Below are 20258 nucleotides of genomic sequence, written 5' to 3'. Positions count from 1 at the left end.
GAGAACTACTTAATTCTTCAAAGCTTTGTACTTCTCATGAAAGAAGTAAGCAGAATTTCATGCCAGTGACCTGTTTTTTGGAGAGCTACAAAAATGTACACCTTTGAATATCCCAACTATTGGTGAGTGTTTACACTAAAATATTCACAATTTAATAAATTTTGCAAAGTGTCCTGAATGTTGAGCGATGTTGTGATGAACCGAGTCAGAATTAGAACGCAGAGAATGTCTTCTTTTTCTTCAAAAGTCACAGCCCAATGAAAGAAAAATGCTTTAAGGAGAAACTTAAATCTTACTAATTCATACACATTTGTACGATTAGGACAACCTTCGGATTCACCCCGGCAAAATCTCTCTTCTGGTAACCCATCCACATGCTGATTAATCTGTATTTCATGATCAAGTGGCCACGATGTCTTGGTCAGCTGGTGACCAAAGTGGTCCAGGTGGTAGAGGAACAAGGACTGAACAGGATGAGCAGTGTTTGCCTTTTTCTGTCCTCCATCCCCTTCTTCCCTGTGTTGTATTTTGCCAGTTTCTCTATTCAGCACGTAGGAGGAGTTTGCTGGATGCATTCGTGAACGCAGAACCCACTGGAATCACGTTGGTTCCAAAAGATACGGCTAGTGCCATGGAAGCAGGAGTTATTACTGTGTGAATAGCAACCACACTGCGAGGAGGAACAGGACTGCAAAACCATTTTCCTAAAGGGAGGGATTTGAACTGGTATTGTAGATGTGAAAGGCTCTATTATTTCCCTCCACAAGTTGTTGATAGAACACAGTCCCCTCTCTTACCTGTCATTGAAAGGTCCTTCAATGACAATAACTAACAATAACTAACTCATGCCCAACATAACTTTCCACTTCTATTAGCCACGCACTGTAAGTCTGCTGAGGTTTCCAAAATTCACCTTTTGCTGGCGGCTCTGCTTTCCACGCTTCAATCTATCAGTACACAAGAACAAAACTTTAGCAAAACCTACCTAACAATTCTTCTGATGTCTTTCAGCCAGTGTAAATTAAACCATTAATAGGCAGCTTTAATAAAGGTAACTAAAAATATTGCTAGAAGTTTTCATGTGCTCGGTGAGGATTCTAAAGATTTCTTCGAGGGAGCCTCAAAGGGGCTCTGAAACAAGATTCTGGTCCAGGAAAAAAATAACGCAGCTAAAGCCAGGCACTTTTGTGTGTATGAAGTAGAAGTTTACACAAATAACCACAGTTTTATGTTGTATCTCCTAATTTAATCAATGTAATAACTTTAGTGGAGATACTGTTGTGTAATTTCCTATTGGTTTCAAAAAAAGGAGTATTTTTTTCTCTCTCACACATACATGCTAAGTAACTTGGGTGGACGAGGAAGAAATATTTCTTGCACAGATCATGTTTTCAAGTGGTGGTTGCTTTAAAGCTTTCTGGTTTGGGAGTAAAAGGTTGACATTACAGGCTCTCCATTATGTGAGGCTAAATGGCGTGAAACGCCGGCGCTCCCAGCAGCGCCCGAAACGTCCTCCCCTGCAGCACCCAGCGCGCCGGCAGCACCTCCCGGTCCCTCCCCACACCTCCCGCGGGCCGCCCGCCTGACCCGCCCCGGCCCGCCCCGGCCCCCCGGGGGCGCCCGCGCTGCGCCCCGCCCGGCCCCGCCGCCATTTCCTGCCGGCCGCCGATCGCCTCCCCCGGCCCCGCCCCGCCCGGGTGAGTGCGCTTGCGGGGAGCCGAGCCCCGGGGTCTGTGGGGGCAGAGGAGCTATTGCGGGGCGAGAGGGGGTTGGTGGCGGCGGAGGGAGCGGGCCGGCAGCCGCCCCGCCGGGCTCGGCGCCCCTCTGGGACGCAGGGAAAGGCGTCCGTGGGTGCGGGGCGCGCTGAGGCTGCGCCGGGCCCGGCGGCCTCGTGGCTGCCCCTCCGCGGCTCCGAAGGGGCCGGAGCAGCTGAGGCACCGGCCCCCGGGCTCGCTAAGTCCGGGCCCCGGTAGCCGCGGCGTCACTCGCTGGGCAGCCCGGCCGCGCCTGTGAGGGCGGCGGGGGCAGGGAGCGCGGGCCGCTCCCTGCTGCGGGCACAGGAGCACCATGTTCGGCGGTTTTACTTTCTGGAAAAAGCTTATTAGTAGCCCGGTGTGGGGGAGCGGTGGGGGCTGCGTGGCCCCAGAATCGCGGTGCCGATCTTTCTTGCGCCCCGCTTCGGAGGGAGCCGAGTGCCCCAGCAGCTGCTGGGCCAGGTTAGAGGCCTGAACTCGTAAGCAGGGACATGTGGTGTGCGACCTGAAAAATACTGATGTGAAATAGCTGCTTGTGTCTGAAGCAGGAACAGACCCGTTCTGTTGCTGCGGTTTTTTCTCTAGCCCTGCAGAGAAGGACCTGGAGGTACTGGTGAAGGAAAACCTGGACATGAGCCGGCAATGTGCGCTTGTAGCCCAGGCGGCCAACCATGTCCTGGGCTGTGTCAAAAGCAGCGTGGCCAGCAGGTCGAGGGAGGTGATTCTGCCCCTCTGCTCTGGTGAGACCCCACCTGCAGTGCTGTGTCCAGCTCTGGGGCCCCCAGCACAAGAAGGACATGGACCTGTTGGAGCAGGTCCAGAGGAGGGCCACAAAAATGATCAGAGGGCTGGAGCACCTTTCCTGTGAGGAAAGGCTGAGAGTCGGGGTTGTTCAGCCTGGAGAAGAGAAGGCTCCAGGGAGACCTTATTTTTACCTTTCAATACTTAAATGAGGCTTATAAGAAAGACAGGGAGAGACTGTTTACCAGGGCCTGTAGTGATAGGACAAGAGGCAGTGGTTTTAAACTGAAAGAGGGTGTGTTTAGGTTAGATACTAGGAAGAAATTTTTTCTGCTGAGGGTGGTAAGACACTGGAAGATGTTGCCCTGGATAGGCAACAGTTGTGGATGTCCCATCAATGGAAGTGTTCAAGGTCAGGTTGGCTGGGTCTTTGAGCAACCTGATCTGGTGGAGGATGCCCCTGCCTGTGGCAGGGGGTTTGGACTAGATGATCTTTACATGTCCCTTCCAACCCAAACCATTCTGCAGTTCTACGGTTGTATTAATTAACAAAACACTACAGAACAGCACATTGTGTAAATGAGGCTGCGTTCTGTGAATAGTACATACCTGAATTTAACTTTGTTAAGTACAGTGTGAGTGAGCTGAGAGGTCGAGATGAAGGATTTAGGTCTGGGATTCAAAACTGGCAATTCAGGCTTGGTTGCATGTGTGTTGCTGGCATTTGGGGATGTCAGTTGTAGACCTCAGTGCCTGCAGTAGCAATTGGGGACTAATTTTCAGTCTTTTTTTTTAAGCATTCCCTTGCCTTGTGGAGAACTTGTAGCTTGCTGCAGCCCGGAATGTCTATCCTGTCAGGAAGGTGGTGATATGGACTCCCCTCCTGCACGACTAAGGTGACTGTAGGTTACTGTTGATGTACAGGCTGTGACAGGAACTACTGATGAAACACTTGGCCCAGGAGTTAATGGAGCAGTGAGGGTGTCCTGCGTACTGCTGCACAGGAGAACTTAGTAGTGCGTGCAAATACTAGACCTGGAGTTGAAGTTTCATTATAAGGGATCAGTGTAAGTAAAAGCATCTTAATAAATGGGAGCATTTACTTCTGGGAGTAAAGCTGTCATTTTTACTTACGAATGAAAGCATCAGCATGCTCTAACTCCTCATGTGTTGGCTTCACAAACTTGTTCAGACATGCCCAGAGTCAGTTTGAGTTGGCCAGCAGAGACCTAGCAGGCGAGCCGCAGCGCTAGAGGGCTTGGTGCTGGCTATTGTCAGGATACTTAACTCAGCTTCTCAGGGAGGATTTGACTGCTGCCTGGTGTGCCAGACTACGCGGGGGGGGTAAAATGCTGGTGCAAACTTAAAGTTAAGGCAAGTGTGTCTGCACATACTATGGTGGTACACCTACCGTTACTTGATTTTTGCCTTGGCAGCTGAACCCTTTGTGAGTTAACTTTTTTATTTTTACATAACGATACATGAGCATATTATCTATCTGGAAAAACAACGTAAATGACTTCCAACTTTAAAATTAAATGTCTGCACTTGGATGAAATAATTGTTTTTATTCTACATAAACCACAAAGTTTGACGGCTTTGCAGGAGTGAAAGCAGAATCTCACAATTTTAGTTTTTGGTGTAATTACATAACATCAACAGAAAGGCCTAACAATTTTCTCTCTCTTCTGTAAACTTAGTTTTGCTAAACCTGGCCGTTCAAGATGCAGTGTGGAGACCCAGACAGAGGCTGAGATGTGGGCCACTGCCAGTGCATGGTGAGCATCACTGGATGCCTGGCACTGCCACATCATTGAGCAAAAAATTGTTCCAGGGACCTGAGACCTCAAGCAGGGTGGATTGGTGCATTGGTAAGGATCAGTAGTGTGGCCGTTGGGTTTAATTGTGTGTTTTTTAGTAGAAACTCAGCTGTGGGATTTGAGCTTCTGTGAGCAGTGGCTCCCAGTAGAGCCCTTTGGAGTTTGCTGAGGTTTGAGAGAGGATTGGAGGCCTGCTGTGGGCTTTCCTTTTTCTGCCGCTTGGAGCAAATAGCGAGCGTCTGAAAGCAGAGCTGTTCCCAGCATGCTCTGATATCCCACTGGAGAAGGCAAGAGGAGCTGCTCTGGGCCCGTGAGCTTTTGAGATTGTGTTACTGGTTGACTGGGTTCTCTCTCCTCTTGAACAGGAACATGCCCAAGAGAGGAGGGAAGCATGCTGAAATGGGAAGAGAGATGCGGGCAGAGTGCAAACGAGCAAAGGTGGAAGCAGCTTGTTCTCCGTCAGTCATGAGTTTTGAGAGCCCAGACAGCCTCTTCGGAACCTTGATCTCTCCCATCAAACAAGAGGTGTTTTTCAGGGAGTATTGGGAACAAAAGCCACTGCTTGTTCAGAGAAATGATCCCCTGCTGGCTGCTTACTACCAGTCCCTGTTCCAGCTGTCAGATTTGAAGGAACTGTGCAGCCAGGGTCTATACTACGGGCGAGATATAAATATCTGCAGGTGTGTGAATGGAAAAAAGAAAGTTTTAAATAAAGAAGGCAAAGTGAATTACATGCAGCTGAAGAAGGATTTTGACCAGAAAAAGGCAACAATACAGTTTCATCAGCCTCAGAGATTTAAGGTTGGATCGTTTCATTGAATATAATTAATGCATGTTTTATAATGTGGTATACTTTACTTGAGTCATACTGGACACAGCTCATCTCTGTCCCCAGTAAATCCAGGGGAAGTAGCTGACACTGATGACCTGCTGAAATCTATGCATGAACTGTATTAATTAAAACATGGTTTGTACTTTTGCACTGCCTGTCATGTTTGAGTGCTGTGCAGTAAGAACAAAGTCTGATTCATGCTATAATACTACGCATTGCTTTTAAAAAAATTGCTTTGTCACATAGAAGTTTAGAACATCTAAATGCACAAAGTTGATGATTATGCATCTGTGTCTGCTTAAATCATCCCTTCTGCCCCGCTGTTTCCTTGTGCAAATAGGGGCTTTCCTTGTACTGCTTTCCTTTAACGGAGGGCAAGGTGTGAAACCCTGTAAAGTATTTCCAGGACACTCCACCAGTCTTGTCAATGGGTTGGCTTTGAATTGCACCACAGAAGTGGGGCACCACATTTCAGCGGTGTCCTCCCTCTTTTGTTCGTTTTGATGCTTTTGCAATCGTCATGTATTGAGAAGGAGGCAGTGGTGTCTGCGCAGTTGTGTAAAGGACTCAGGTGCTTAAAGGCACTTGGATTTACCGAGTCCTTTTTTGTCCTGTGGTGTCAACACAATTTAATTGTGAAGTGGTCCGTAAGGGCCCACATACACAGCTGAGTCCCAAATACAGTGTCGCTGGCTGATCTCAGTTTGAGTGTAGCTGTAATGGCCAATGGCAGGGGCATCTGAAGGTGAAGCTGAAATGTTGCATGGCTTATGCTGAAATCTGGAGGTCTAGAGCTGGCCCTACATAAATTCTGGTTGAAGTTGCACTTGTGCAGCTCTGGTAGTTGGCATCTTCTGATACAAGAGTCATCCCTTTGGTGCATCATCTGTTACATGTTAGATGTGGATGAATAAAGTTTGTTCTTGAATATGCCCAAACAATTGGAGTCACTGGAAAAAGGTCTCTAACCTTTGTATGGTCTCCTTGGTGCCAGCCTGTATAACGCAAGACCTGTGTGTGTTTATTGTCTTAAGATGTTTTGCTGTCCGTGAGATGATGGGTGGTTTATTTTCCTCTGTCTAGCCGTGTTTGCCTGTTTTTGCAACCTAAAAATGGCACAGGGAAGTGCAAACATCAATGCTCTGTTGGGGCACCAGACTTCTTGGCTTACCGATTACCTTCATGGCAGATCACCTTTGTGCCTGCAGTGCTTGCTCCTACAGAGCATCTGCCTTCCCAGCCTCTGTCTCCCTGTGGGCACTTGATCATTCACTAGAAAAACCTCCCAAGCGATGGGGAGGCTGTGGGCTGGGTGGCAGCCTGGCTTGGCTGAGGTCTTCAATAGTAACAGCATAATTTCTTTTTAAAGGAGGAGCTGTGGAAGATTCAGGAGAAGCTGGAGTGCTACTTCGGGTCTCTGGTTGGGTCAAATGTTTACATTACTCCCCGAGGGTCGCAGGGCCTTCCCCCTCACTACGATGATGTTGAGGTAGGACAGCACAACCTTGTCTGTGAAGCTGTGCATGGGCTTTTGCTGGTGACAGTGGATACCTGCATGTGCACTTCTTTCCCCCTCTCTCTCATAAAATAACTTCTTATAGAAATTTTTTTTTCCCACTGAAAACTTATGGTAATTGGTTGCAAGTGTTTCTTTATAGTTGTCTTTCCTGTATAATTTTACTGAAAAGGTTCTAACAGTAATATCTAATGGTAACAGCCTGTGAACTGTGCTTTCCAGACCTGGTATTTTCATTAGATGAAAAAAGAATTTGTTTTTCCAGCTGCAGAAGCTTTCTAGCACCTCTTTTTCATTTTTCACTTCATTCAGACCCCTAAGAACCTAGAAGTCCTTTTTCCTTTACTCTAAGTACTTGCCCTTTCTTCAGCTGGACAGTGGAAGCAGTCTGGTTGTGGTGGTTCCCCTTTGCTGGTCCTACTGTTCTTAAGAAGTTACTGGTATGATGAAGTCCTGTGGTCCAAATGCATTTTAAATGAAACATTCAGATAGACACTGCATTAAAAAAAGTTAGGCTATCCTACTTAAAACAAAAAACCCCCTTACATCTATTTTTTGCTTTTTATTTTTTTCATTTCCATTAAATACATCTGGAGTTTCATTTTCCTTATGCTTGTTGTTCAGCAGCCCCACAGCCTGCAGGTTCTGGCATATGTCATGAAGTCCCAGCTCACAGCATCCCCTAGATGTTTCTGATGCTCTCTTTGTTAGTGAATGGTGGTAAGACCTCTCTCACCTGATATTTTGAGTATCTGTGTGGCAGACACTACTTCCGAGTTAGTCGTCTAGCACCTATTTACGTGACTGGAGCGAAACAGGGATTTCCAAGTGCCTGCCTTAGGATAAAACAGATCACATTTCACAACTCTTCTCTCTGTTGTCTCTAAGTAGAGCCTAAAGAAATAGTTGGAATGTATATTTCTGCATCGTAGACATTTAAAAATTAATGTGAGAGGAACCCTGTTTGCCATGCTGTGGAGTAGCTGAGAGCAGGGAAGGTGAAATCTGTTTCTTGTCAGAAAAGCAGCCTGTGTCGCTTCTGTTTGCTTTCGATCCCTGATTCCTGCATGGTTCCACAGACTTTCCAAGTAAGAAGATGACTTAAAATTTCTGATCAGTTGGATGTGTCAGGGCCAGCAAGGCTTCTTTATGCATTTGGATTTATGTTCTTTTGTAGGTGTTTATCCTTCAGCTAGAAGGTGAGAAACATTGGCGACTCTATAAACCAACGGTGCATTTAGCTCGGGAATATAATGTTGAATCAGAAGATAGGATTGGGAATCCCACACATGAATTCATATTAAAGGTATTATAATTGAATTGCTTTCCCTAGTCTTGGCTATGGTTGCCAGAAAAGTTGTCATGTTTAAAATGGTCCATTTCTTGAAGACAGTATTCTGAATCCTGTGTCCAGTTCTGGGCCCCGCACTTCAAGAAAGATGTTGAGGTGTTGGAGCGAGTCCAGAGGAGGGCGACCAAGCTGGTGAAGGGTCTGGAGGGTCTGACCTACGAGGAACGGCTGAGGGAGCTGGGGGTGTTTAGCCTGGAGAAGAGGAGGCTCCGAGGTGACCTTATTGCAGTCTACAACTACCTGAAGGGAGGTTGTAGTGAAGTGGGAGTTGGCCTCTTCTCCTGGGCAACTAGTGATAGGACAAGAGGACACAGCCTCAAGCTTCACCAGGGGAGGTTCAGGTTGGACATTAGGAAGCATTTCTTTTCAGACAGGGTCATTAGACATTGGAAGGGGCTGCCCAGGGAGGTGGTGGAGTCACCATCTCTGGAGGTGTTTAAGAAAAGCCTGGACATGGCACTTAGTGCCATGGTCTAGTTGACAGGGTGGTGTCAGGGCAATGGTTGGACTCGATGATCCCAGAGGTCTCTTCCAACCTGGTTGATTCTGTGATTCTGAATGATCGTGGTTGTGAAATTGAGGGAAGAGTTGGCGCACAAAATACTGTGAGCAAAAGAAATTTGGGTGATAGTTGTCTAACCTATCCTTTTTCGAAGTATCCTTTGCTTTAGTATTTAAATAATGGACCAAGAAACCAGTTATTTCTGGAAATTCTCCAAGCTGGGCACCCTGACTCCTGGATCATGTTTGTGGAGTTGTGTGCAGAAAACCCATTGGGTTTATATATGGTTATAAAACATTTTTATGCGTTTCCATGCTGTCTGTAATCAATCTGGCTAATCCTTCCATGCACTAAGGTTGTCACTGCTCTGGTGAATTAAATTTAAATATTTATCCTTGGCTGATAAACAAAAGCATGAGCTAAGCCCCATATTAACATGTTGGATTAATTGTTTTTTCTTTTTCCAAACCTGAAAATCAAGTGTTTGGCTGTTTTTTGTTATTTGGAACAAAAAGAGCGTTTCATGAAGATCAATGAATGCAGCCCCTTTGCCAGCAGGGCACCTGGTCCTTGTCCCGTTCTGGTTTACATGCTTGTGCTTTCACAGCACGTTATTTATCCAGCACACAGGGCTGCTCTGTGTTGGAAGCCTCATTAGTTTCTCTGCCTTGTGGCCTGTCATAGGGCCTTTCTCTGCAAGGTCTCTGCTCTTCCCAGTGTTCAGACCTGCCTTTGGGTGTAGGTAGTTCAGGAATAGTGTGACACATTGGATATGATACTGACATCACTAGCTGGGTGGTTTGACAGATGGTAATATTCAGTTGTCATGATGTATTGGGTGATGCAAAGTTTAGTAAATTACAGTTCCCTTTTTAATTTCTGGAACATTTTGGGCCAGACTTCAATGCCTTTGATTTTTAAGGAATAATGATGTATTCCACAAGCCATTTTACTGATATGAGTGGAGTGAAAATACTGGCCTTTGAAAAGGGCTTAAAAATGATCTAAGTTTTAAATTTATTTTTCTTCTGTTTGATGTTCTTCACTTCCCATGACCCATTTCTTGCGAGTGGCTGCTGTTAAATTTTGGTTATCTGGAGCTGTCTCTGACAGGGGTGCTGTCAGATGACTCTTATTTCCTCCCTAAACGTCTTTCTAGAATATTTCCTTTCTCCTTTTTTGTATTTCTCTCTGCTGTCTGCCATCCTTGGGCAGTTTAGAACAAACAGACCAGTTAAGAGAGCGGTGTTCCTCCTTCCCACCAAAAACTGGTAGCTGACTGAGAGTGAAGGCCCGCTGGTTTGTGTATAAGGTCCCAAGCTTGAATGTGTCTTGGTGACACTGCAACAGGCTGTGGCCATGGCCGGTTTGTTACTGATGTCAGGCACAGAGCTTACTTGGTAGCTGGCTATCTAGCCTTCTTCATGTATGATTTTCCATTTAATTTGCTGCTCTCCCTTGTCTGCCCCTCTTTCCTCCAGTTCAGAAGCAAGGCGGCAGCAAAGTGATCAGATCCACCTTGTCTCTTGCCAAATGCTCTCTCCTGCCCCTGTCTGGGTGTTGCCACCTGGAGTCTGTGAAGATTCTGGTTATTTTAGTTGATGAGTGGCGTTCTTGCTGGCTCATGTGAATGGTGTTGATCACAGAATCACAGAATCAACCAGGTTGGAAGAGCCCTCTGGGATCATCGAGTCCAACCGTTGCCCTTACACCACCCTGTCAACCAGACCATGGCACTAAGGGCCATGTCCAGGCTTTTCTTAAACACATCCAGAGATGGTGACTCCACCACCTCCCTGGGCAGCCCATTCCAATGGCTAATGACCCTTTCTGAGAAGAAATGCTTCCTAATGTCCAACCTGAACCTCCCCTGGCGAAGCTTGAGGCTGTGTCCTCTTGTCCTATCGCTAGTTGCCCGGGAGAAGAGGCCGACTCCCACTCCACTACAACCTCCCTTCAGGTAGTTGTAGACTGCACTACGGTCACCTCTGAGCCTCCTCTTCTCCAGGCTAAACAACCCCAGCAGATAAGATGATTGAGAGCTGGACTTTGCAGTGAAAACTGCTTTGAAAAATCATGATTCCAGCTGCTTAGTGGTAGGCATGGGGTAGTACAGCATGAAATAATTTCTTTTGCAGACTAGTTTGTCATCACCCTGGTATAGATGTCCAGAGCTCTTACCCTTCCCCTGTGCGACCTGCCCTCCAGTTTGTTTTCTTGCTGGGGATGTGAAACATAGCAAATGAAGAGAATTCAAAATACTCTTGGTTGGTTGGTGTAGTTCCTACACTGGTAAGTGAGGCAGTTTATTAATGGCAGAGGCTTGCTTCAGAACAAGTAAATCGTACGTAGCTGATCTATGATGCTTTGCAGCTTATTATAAATGGATGAAGAGACGTGATATTGGCAGGTCCTGTGAAGCCTCATCATCTAAAGAGACCTTTTGATTCAGTGAAAAGTCAAGTAGTATTCACTTGAAATGTATCTGTGTTAGACGGTTTGGTAGGCTCTTAGAAGGAGGAGATGTGGCCAAATTTAAGGAACGGTAAATTAAAATGGAATCAGGTTTCATCATTGTTGCTTTATGAATTTTCTCTTTGACTGTGCTATCCAGCTATGTAGGTATTTATAGGAGAAACCAGAAGTAAACTGATTTTCCTTCTTGGAGGCAATTTCCTGTGCTTTGCACTTCTCTCTTATCTTGACTTTCCTAATCTGAATTTTTATCAGTGTGGAGATTTAATTTAGATAGGTGAGAAGAAAGATAGGGAGGAGGAAGGTTGTACTTGGGTTTTAACTGAAAATTTCAGACAACAGTGTTGTATCAGATTACCATCTTTATAGAATATTTGGCTTTTCCTGTGGAATACTGGCCTTTTCTTTTGACGTGATCTGACCAAATTCACATGGCACTGCTCCTCTGCTAGCCCACTGTATTGTCAGCAGGTTCACCTCAGCTGCTGCTTTGTCCCCTTTATGCAGCTGAGTTGGTGATGCAAGTTCCATAATGTTAAAGGCTGGTTTCATGTTTTCAGACAGGTGTATAGTAAATATTGACAGTAAGTTAGAAAGTTTAAGGACTTCTGGCTTAGAGTGCTTTATGTTATTAAAGTGTACAGTGGAGGATCTCTCTATTTTGTGAAGTTAAAAAAATATGTGTTGTCAGTCTGTCTGCTTAGAGATGATTTTCTCTGTTATGACTACAGTAAGGTTTCACCAGGTGCCCTAAATATCTCAATTCTCTTTCATTTTCTTGCAGCCAGGTGACTTACTGTACTTCCCAAGAGGGACTATTCACCAAGCTGACACTCCTCTTGGGGTCTCCTATTCTACACACGTGACCATCAGTACCTACCAAAACAAGTAATTATTCTTTACTTATTTTTTTAGTATGGCTTTTCTGAGAACGGCTTTCCTCTGCCAGATGATGTGTGTGAACAGTACAGACCTGAAACTGATGTTTCAAAGAAGCTATTTCCTTTTTCTTAAAAAAAAAAAACCCACCTTGTAATGAGCTCTGCTGAGCTCTTTGCTGTGTTCATTCTCTTTAGCCCTTGTGTGGTGACATGGAATATGTGTAGGTACCCCACTATTATATATGTGCCCTGCTGTTAATAACAGAATCTAAGCTAGTCTTCAAGTAGCAGTAATTGAAGTTTTAGGGTTTGGGGGAAGGAGGGAAGCGAGACCCTCATTGTTGGAAGCAGCCTGTTTACCAGGTTTCAGGCAGCAAGCTTGATTGCTTTTTAATTGGTTACTTTATTATTTACCAGCTGTAGACTTTAATGTGGAAGATAATGTCACAACTGCAAACACAGTTGTGTTTAAAAAACCCTCTCGCCAGTGGCTGAAGTTACTGTTCATTTCATAACCCAGATAACGAGTCGTGAGTTACTCCTTTCATGATGTTTTCTCCTGCATTTGATAAGTCACCCACACCTATTCTGACAGACTTGCTGCAAATTCTTCCTTCACAAATATTTTCTACTTATCTGTGTTTTTCATCTCCTACCCTGTGCATGCAAGTTAAGATTTCTTTTGACACACATCTCATCCTTGTGCCCACTGAAACATTGTCATCACACAGGGAAACGCTGCTGCCACCTAGTCAGCCTCTCAGATGCTGGATGTGGAGTCATTGGCCTGAGTTAGGAACTGGGAAGGATTTCTGTTAGCCACAAAACAGGGCAGAACAAGTTTGGGCATATTCTAGATGATTGTAGGATGACTCTCAACCACCAGCTGTACTGTCCTGGAAGCCCAGGATGTCAGTACTGCTGGTAACTCTTAATGAGGCCGGTCCTCCAAGTTGGAGAGAGGGTTAAGATGAAGCCGCTCAAAGGTGTGAGTCTGCATAAAAGTTGGGTTCAGCTGGTTTTAATTTACACTCATGTTTTGTTCTTTTATTCAGAAGGCAAAAAAAAAAGCTATTTTCTGGAAGCACTGACTGCTGTTGCAAAGAGCGTTTGACTTCATTTGTTATGCAGGAGGCAACACGAGTGCTGAGCTGCTTTGGCAAGTTTGATGGCACATTGGGGGTGATCAGCAGTGATGTCCTGCTCCTCCTCCCTTCCCCTGCCTTTTTTGTCCCACCGCTTCCTTGCGTTGACCTCATGCTTCTCTCACCCCTGGTTTAGTGAACTGAACAGACAGAAGAGTAACACTAGAGTAAGTGGGGGTTCAGCTTCCTGATGGAGGCTGGGCTGGGCTGAAGTTGTACAGACCAGAATGCGCAGAACAGGGTCTGTCCAGCTTGATCCATACAGAGTTATTGGTCAAGTAGTGCTGGGGAGACAAGAATTTGGTTCTTTGTAACAGGGTTGCCAGAGACCTGACAGGCTTGTGTGGAGTCAGTGCAGTTTCTCCGTGACAGTGTAAGCCAAATGCCAGTCCCGTGAGTTACTTGGGAGCATGTTCCCTGGACACTTGTGTCAAAAGGAGGAGAGGAAAAAGGAAAAGCTTGAAGAGTGCTGTTCTTCTACGGATAAAAAGTGGAATCATCATACATTAAGGTTATTGGGAATGAGGTGTAAGAGCCTGCCTCTGCACCTGCTTTCAGCAGGCACAGGTAAAATAAGCAACCATCCTGATACAGGCTGGTGTTTTCATTTGGCTCGTAGACCAAAGTGTGGTCTGGAAACGTTTCCTTGGAAAATTGAAAAGCGCTCCTTGAAAATAGTTAGTCCTTATTATAGAGGATGTTTTGTCTCCTTGTGACCGCTTTGGAAGCAGCATGTGCAGAAAGAGCTGGGAGGGGAGGAAGTGCTGGTGGAAGTGGCACTTTCAGGGATTTTTGGGCACCAAACCAAAAGGGGCTCCACTGTGCGCTGGAGGATGGTTCCTCTGGGCCAGATCCTAGCAGGCAGAGAAGTGTGTGTGTGTGAGTTCATTATAAGCAGGGCAGTTTGGACAAGCAATGAGTAGCTGAAAATAGTTGTTGGCAGATGGGGATTTGGGGCAAGAGAAGGAAAGCAGGAAGAGTATAAGATGTCTAATTCTATTTATTGGCCAGAGTCCTGCCTTCCCAATCTGTAGCAGACAGTGGAACACTTGAGGAGAGACAGTTAAAAAAAAGTAAATGAGACTATAAGAAGTCACACTTTTTTTTTTTAAACTAAAGTAGTGGCTAGAGATCAATGCTGGAAACAGGGAGCAGAGGGTGAAGTGTATATTGGAGGACAGGCCCTGCTCTGCTGCCTGCCCTAGTTGGGTGGGAGTCTGCTGGCAGCCTTGGATGCTGGGTGCTTGCCCTCGTTGTTTGCCCGATAAACCAGCCTCTGAGGACGTGGCAGGGAGAGAGGCCACACGTGGACAGGGCAGCATGTTTGCTGTTCCTGATGAGGTTGACTCAAGCTAAGAAGGTGCAGGCAGTAGTTCCTCCCTCCCCTCCTTTAGTTTATTCTTACAATTGGGGAACAGAAGCACAGAGAACAAAGGCCAATTTTTTTTTTTTTAAAGTATGTAGGCTAAGAATGGGGATTTAACACAAACAAGACATCTAGGAAGTGCCTGTTGGGTATCGTTAAAATCCCTGTAGAGGTGCATAGGGGTCTTGCTGCTGGGATCATAATTAAGTTTGTAGCAAAGCTAAAAACTGATGCCCTGATGGATTTGATAACCCTGGGTGCAAGTGTCTCAAAAGCATGTTAATTGACACAGCCCCACACCCATCATTGTGTGCAGTGAGGCCACGTGTGCATTCAGTTGGACAACAACAGCCCCATTAGGAATTTCTTCATCACTGAGGTCAGCTTTAAGCTGAACCCACTGGTGAAGGGCAAGCACCTGAATCGGGACAAACTAGACCCTTCTCAAGCCAGTTCCTTCCCTCTGCAGGAGTGCCACCGACCTGCAGCTAGTGAGGACACCCATACAGCTGAGATGAGAGTGAGCTAGTGCGTGAGGCTGCAGGGTGGTAATGGAAGAAAGCAGATTTGGAGTGGGAGCACATTTCCAGCCCTTGACATGAGTTAGGATGTCTGTTTTAGTTCAGTGCAACTATTTTAGTAATTTTTTTTTTTTTCTTCCTGTCCTTCAGCTCTTGGGGAGATTTCTTACTGGATACAATTCCTGGCCTTGTGTTTGATACAGCAAAAGAAGTTGTGGAGCTGCGGACCAGCATACCAAGGCAACTGCTTATGGTAAGTAGGTGGGACTAAGGGAATAATAGTGCATCCAGCTGAAACCTCAGCACAGAGGCAAGCATGCTTCATCTTGTTGATCCGCTCTGAAAGCTCAGTGCAACGGCACTATCTTGTCTGGCAGCACAACCACTTCTTTTGAAGACTTCAGGATGACTGTTCTGAGGTTTTCTCCATCTGAAGCATTGCCTAGTTCATTGCACTGCCTTCCTTTCCTATCACAGTGTCCTTGTATGGCCCGTTTCCTTCTAAAACGGTATTTGCTTTGGAGCTGTCAGACAGGCATAGTTCATGTCAGGCCAAACTTCTGATTCTTTCAAAGTTAGCAAAGCTGTAAATTGTTCTGTGACCTCTTTATGGTCGTCCAGTTGTGCTGCTGATCAGCTCATCAGTGTGCAGAAAGAACAAGTCTCTCTTTCTACTACACTTGCAAGTCCTTTGGCATTGCAGGTAGCCCCAGCGTGAGGGAAAGTGAGCATCAGCTTTGGTGTGTGAACAGCTCGTGGGGAAAGTGTAAAAGAAACAAAGTAAGTTTGTTGTTTTGGGAGTAAACATTGTTACCCTTTGCAAAGAGAAGAGAGGAATGTCCCGATTTTCACTGCATTACTGCACCTCTAGTCTGTTTAGCTTGAATTCACGTGAGAGCAACTCTGTGTGAATATTTAGCAGGTGGATATAGCCGACTCGACAAAAAACCTGAGTAGCCTTTTGAGAAGGCTTGCAGACCGTCTGGAAAACACCAGAGAACTGAGATCATCTGACATGAAGAAGGATTTTATTATGAACCGGTTGCCACCTTGCTTGGGATGTGACTCTGCTCCTTTGACTCCAGGTACGTTTTGAAGTTACCACCCATTCCCTTGGCCAAGGCAATGGCAGAGCTGTTGCTAGCTCTGCCCCTTGTGACTTTGGTATTTTATGGTAGGCAAAGATTGTAGTCTAGCAACAGCTTCCTCTGGTGCTAGGCTCTATGTGCATTTGCACACCTCAGTTGGTTAATTCCCTGTGTCTACTGGAAGAGACGACGCGTCTCTCAGAGTGAAATAAAGGTTATCCTAGACTGAAATTGGCAGCTTCAACAAACTATTGTGATGTACTGAGAATGTTTAACTGGTAGAATTTGTCCGTATGCTCGAGCTTGCAATTACACCTACGTGTAGACTGTAAAGGTGAAAGAATAAAAAACCCCTCCCTCTCCCTCCCTTCCCCTCCCTGAGTTTGAGAATATGTGGGTGTTGAAACATAGATTAACAAAAACTCTGGCCACAAAATTGTGCACAGAGGGCTCAATTTGCCCTATTTGTCTGGTTTCCTTCCTTTCTACTGGAGAATCTTTTTTTCTTAGGTGGGAAATTGCCAAAAATAGATAGCAAAATCCGACTGCAGTTCAGAGATCATGCTGTCATTACAGTGGAACCAGATCATGAAAATTCTGTAAGTATAATGAAGCCACCCTTGGTAAGCTGGGTGTGGGAGTGCAGGGGGAGTGCAAGGTATGTGAGTTGTTGTGCTGTTGTACTGGTACAAAAGGGTCATGCAGTCATACTTAGTTGGCTCCTGCATCCCATTAGGGTTTGCTAGGAGATCGTGGCATTGTTGTCAAGTGGTGGTACGGCACATTCTTGCTTTCTGGAGGAGAGCTACAGAACTAAATTTATTCTGTGATTCTGCATGGCTTTTGTCTGAGGTTAGATGGGACAGATCATCATTACAGCTGCTAAACAGCCTCCACAGCTCTTGATAATGGTGTTTTATTTTTTATTCTTTGTATTTAAGAGCATGAATAAGTTAGTTATAAAAATAGGTTCCCTCAAAAGAGAGAATTTTCTTGGTTACAGCTGCTGCTGCTGACTGTGGTTGCATTTAGTCTTCACCTCTGGGTTATATCTTTGTACCTGAGCAGGTGCCAGTGGCACTACTAAGTTGCTCCACAAAATAGACGCTGGCATCTTCAGTTATGTTGTGTTCAGACTGCTTCTTAGCTATGCAGGTTTATTTGTAGGAAATTGTAGAAGTGTTGTCGTGGTTTTTTTTGTCTTAATAATAAAAAAAAGGGGGTGGGTGAGGGAACAGGACGGACTATCTTGTACAATATTTTTTGCACCAGTAAAATGTTTCCCTCCAAGAGAAACATACCATAACTTTCTGATTTTTCTCCTCCATTTCATTTGCATCCATACTGCTGGGAGACTGTGTAGGTTTTGGAAACTTTTTTTTTTTTGCAATTTTTTTGCCCCCTCGCTGTCATATAGCTAAACCCTGAGTGACAGCACCCATGCAAGACTTACCTATGTCCACAAATTCAGTGTGAGCCCTGCCCACAAAGCTCTGCATTGGTTTGCACAGCTGTGACCAGGGAATGGTAACGGGCATATGATTTTTTAAGAGACAGAGCAGTGTCAGGATGGAAATTTATTGATAAACACTCTTTCATTAAAACCTTCTGTACTCGGCACTGGTGAGGCCGCATCTTGAGTACTGTGTCCAGTTCTGGGCCCCGCACTTCAAGAAAGATGCTGAGGTGTTGGAGCGAGTCCAGAGGAGGGCGACCAAGCTGGTGAAGGGTCTGGAGGGTCTGACCTACGAGGAACGGCTGAGGGAGCTGGGGGTGTTTAGCCTGGAGAAGAGGAGGCTCAGAGGTGACCTTATTGCAGTCTACAACTACCTGAAGGGAGGTTGTAGTGAAGTGGGAGTCAGCCTCTTCTCCCAGACAACTAGTGATAGGACAAGAGGACACAGCCTCAAGCTTCGCCAGGGGAGGTTCAGGTTGGACATTAGGAAGATTTTCTTCTCAGCAAGGGTCATTAGACATTGGAAGGGGCTGCCCAGGGAGATGGTGGAGTCACCATCTCTGGAGGTGTTTAAGAAAAGCCTGGACATGGCACTTAGTGCCATGGTCTAGTTGACAGGGTGGTGTCAGGGCAACGGTTGGACTCGATGATCCCTGAGGTCTCTTCCAACCTGGTTGATTCTGTATGCAAATTCTGTATGTAAGATTTTAAAAAAAAAAATGTTATTTCTAGGAGGGGCACCTTAAATGGCACATTTTTCTGTACAGCATCAGTCCTGAGTCTAGTAGAGGCAGTACTAAGGCAGAAGGTTATAAGTTGTAAATAAATTTTCAAAGATGTTTTGGAGACCCCCTTATTTCTGTAGTAGATGGCTGTTGGATCAGTCAGTTAGGAAGGTGAATTGCTTTCCTTGATGTAACAGTGGACTCCAGAATTAAGGAGCTAACATTGTCACTTGAGTGAGATGAATCTGAGGGTGTGGGTCATATGTAACTGTTTTCTTTTAGGATGACATTCGCAGAGAGATGGTCTACGTGTATCATTCGTTAAAGAACAGGAGAGAATCTCACATGATGGGGACAGATGAGGATACTGCTAGCGAGGAAGGCACAGCACAGGTTTGCTCCTCTTTACACACCACAAAAGCTACATTGCCACGTTGGGGTTTGCTGCATTAGAAGAGCTTGACCCAGATGGTAGCAGGGGCCTGGGTTCTGCTGTATTCCTCAGCACCTAAAGCATTTCTGCCCATCCCCTAAGTAGGCAGATGAGCTGAGGCTGCAGCACAGGAGCAGTTAATAGCAGAACTAAGTAATGTAACCTCACACTTAATCAAACGTTTGAGATGTTAACAGGATTTCTTGCGTGTGCCAAAGCTACCGGCGTGGCTAGAAGCGTCTCTGACTTCTGTGTCCTTTAGCACATCCTTTATTATGGCTACTGGGTGTGCTAGCACATGGTCAGGAGCAGCAGGGACCACTGCGCCTCATGCGCCATGTTTATGCCACGTTGAACCCACATTAGATTCTGTATCCACTGCCACACACTGCAAGGTAAGGGCATTCATTTTAGGGTGGGGCAAGAGCGTAAATTTAACCTTAGTTCCTTCTTCTGTGTGGAAACCACATGAGGAAGCCTCACACCTTAAGCCTCCCGCCCTCCTAAGGTGTGCTAGAACATGTGAGAGATTTCAGTTAATTTTCTATTAGAAAGGTGGCAGGATGATACCACGTGTTTTGGAGGATGCTCTCAGAAATACCGGCGTGGTGTGGGAAAGGAGCACATACCTGCTGATCAGTACCTAGAGCCTGACACACTGTTGTCTAATAAGGGACACTGCACTTAGCTGAAGGCTTCTTTTTTTAATTATTTTTTTTCCACCCCAGCAGATTCATGGACTGCGCTTTCCTTTGTCATACTTGGATGCGCTGAAGCAGATCTGGAGTAGCAGCACTGTTCATGTTAAAGAGCTTAATCTTATCTCGGATGCAGAGAAGGAAAACCTTGCCTTGTCACTATGGACTGAATGTCTAATTGAAGTTATTTGATGCTTCTGTGAATGAGCTGCTGCTGTATGTAGTATTTCTGGCCGTTAAGAATCTCTTGAGAGAAAGGCTCATTAAATTACTTTTTTATCCTTCCAGCCTTTGGTTTGTATTGCTGGCTAACAAAGCATTGCAATATATATACTTTGCTACTTTCTGGTGCCAAATGTTACTTTTCTTTCCTTCGCTTGGGGAAAAGGGGCATTGGGAAAAACAGGTGAGCTGCTTGTTGTCCAGTGAGCCCCAGCTCCGTGTCTGTGGACAGATGAAGTCATGCAGAGGAACACCAGTGCTGTGGTATCCCCTCTCCTCTGGATATATGCCTTGATGTGGAGGACAGCTGAAGGTATACATGGAGCAGGCTCCAGGACCTTGGGCAAAACCCAATAACTTGTTTTTTTAGTTGTAGAGTTCACCAGCAAGAAAACCCCTTTGTTCTGTTTGTTTGCCCCAGGAGAACAAAAGCTTCTCAGTCAAAGCTGTGTGTGGTGTTTCCCAAACGGGTAAGACTTCGCCCAAGAAAACCCGTTTCCTCCCAGATGCTGCCACCTCTGGAATGAACACACAGTATTTAACCTCTACCTCCCCCAGCACCAATTTAATATGAAAGTAACCCAGATCTGTGCCTTCAGTGCTCACTTGGGTGGGTTTTGATGGGAGCAGTGCAGTTTTGATGGGAGCAGTGCAGTTATTTTAATACTTGAACACCGATGTTTAATATGCAAACTAATGTAACAGCACAGTCACCGATTCAATATACTTACG

General features: G+C 45.6%; 1 protein-coding gene across 6 annotated transcripts; it reads left to right on the top strand.

Annotated features, from left to right (window-relative positions):
* The first annotated feature begins 1620 nt into the window (after positions 1 to 1620).
* Positions 1621 to 19591, top strand: RIOX2 (ribosomal oxygenase 2). 6 transcript variants are annotated; one of them, XM_068425293.1, is made up of 12 exons: positions 2180 to 2216; positions 3293 to 3562; positions 4196 to 4366; positions 4681 to 5116; positions 6517 to 6636; positions 7841 to 7969; positions 11776 to 11879; positions 15055 to 15157; positions 15824 to 15989; positions 16503 to 16591; positions 18456 to 18566; positions 19338 to 19591. In XM_068425293.1, the coding sequence occupies exons 4-12, from the start codon at positions 4685 to 4687 to the stop codon at positions 19494 to 19496; spliced, it is 1413 nt and encodes a 470-aa protein (XP_068281394.1). In that variant the 5' UTR covers positions 2180 to 2216; positions 3293 to 3562; positions 4196 to 4366; positions 4681 to 4684; the 3' UTR covers positions 19497 to 19591. The 6 variants fall into 6 exon arrangements, with proteins under 6 accessions (XP_068281391.1, XP_068281393.1, XP_068281395.1 ...); XM_068425291.1 differs by having other exon boundaries at positions 2182 to 2216; positions 3293 to 3391; positions 19335 to 19591; XM_068425289.1 differs by having other exon boundaries at positions 2182 to 2216; positions 19335 to 19591.
* The last annotated feature ends 667 nt before the right edge of the window (positions 19592 to 20258 follow it).

This window comes from Nyctibius grandis, chromosome 2 (genome assembly GCF_013368605.1).
Source record: "Nyctibius grandis isolate bNycGra1 chromosome 2, bNycGra1.pri, whole genome shotgun sequence".
Classification (NCBI taxonomy): domain Eukaryota; kingdom Metazoa; phylum Chordata; class Aves; order Nyctibiiformes; family Nyctibiidae; genus Nyctibius; species Nyctibius grandis.
The sequence above is the reverse complement of the archived record's forward strand: the minus strand, read 5'-3'. Positions and strand labels throughout refer to the sequence as shown.

What these genes read in the sequence shown, in the direction of transcription:
- RIOX2 (XM_068425290.1), top strand. Translation starts at nt 4,685, where the DNA reads ATGCCCAAGAGAGGAGGGAAGCATGCTGAAATGGGAAGAGAGATGCGG. An exon ending in TACCAAGGCAACTGCTTATG is followed by an intron (nt 15,158 to 15,823) that starts GTAAGTAGGTGG and finishes GTGAATATTTAG; the next exon opens with CAGGTGGATATAGCCGACTC. An exon ending in CTCTGCTCCTTTGACTCCAG is followed by an intron (nt 15,990 to 16,502) that starts GTACGTTTTGAA and finishes TTTTTTTCTTAG; the next exon opens with GTGGGAAATTGCCAAAAATA.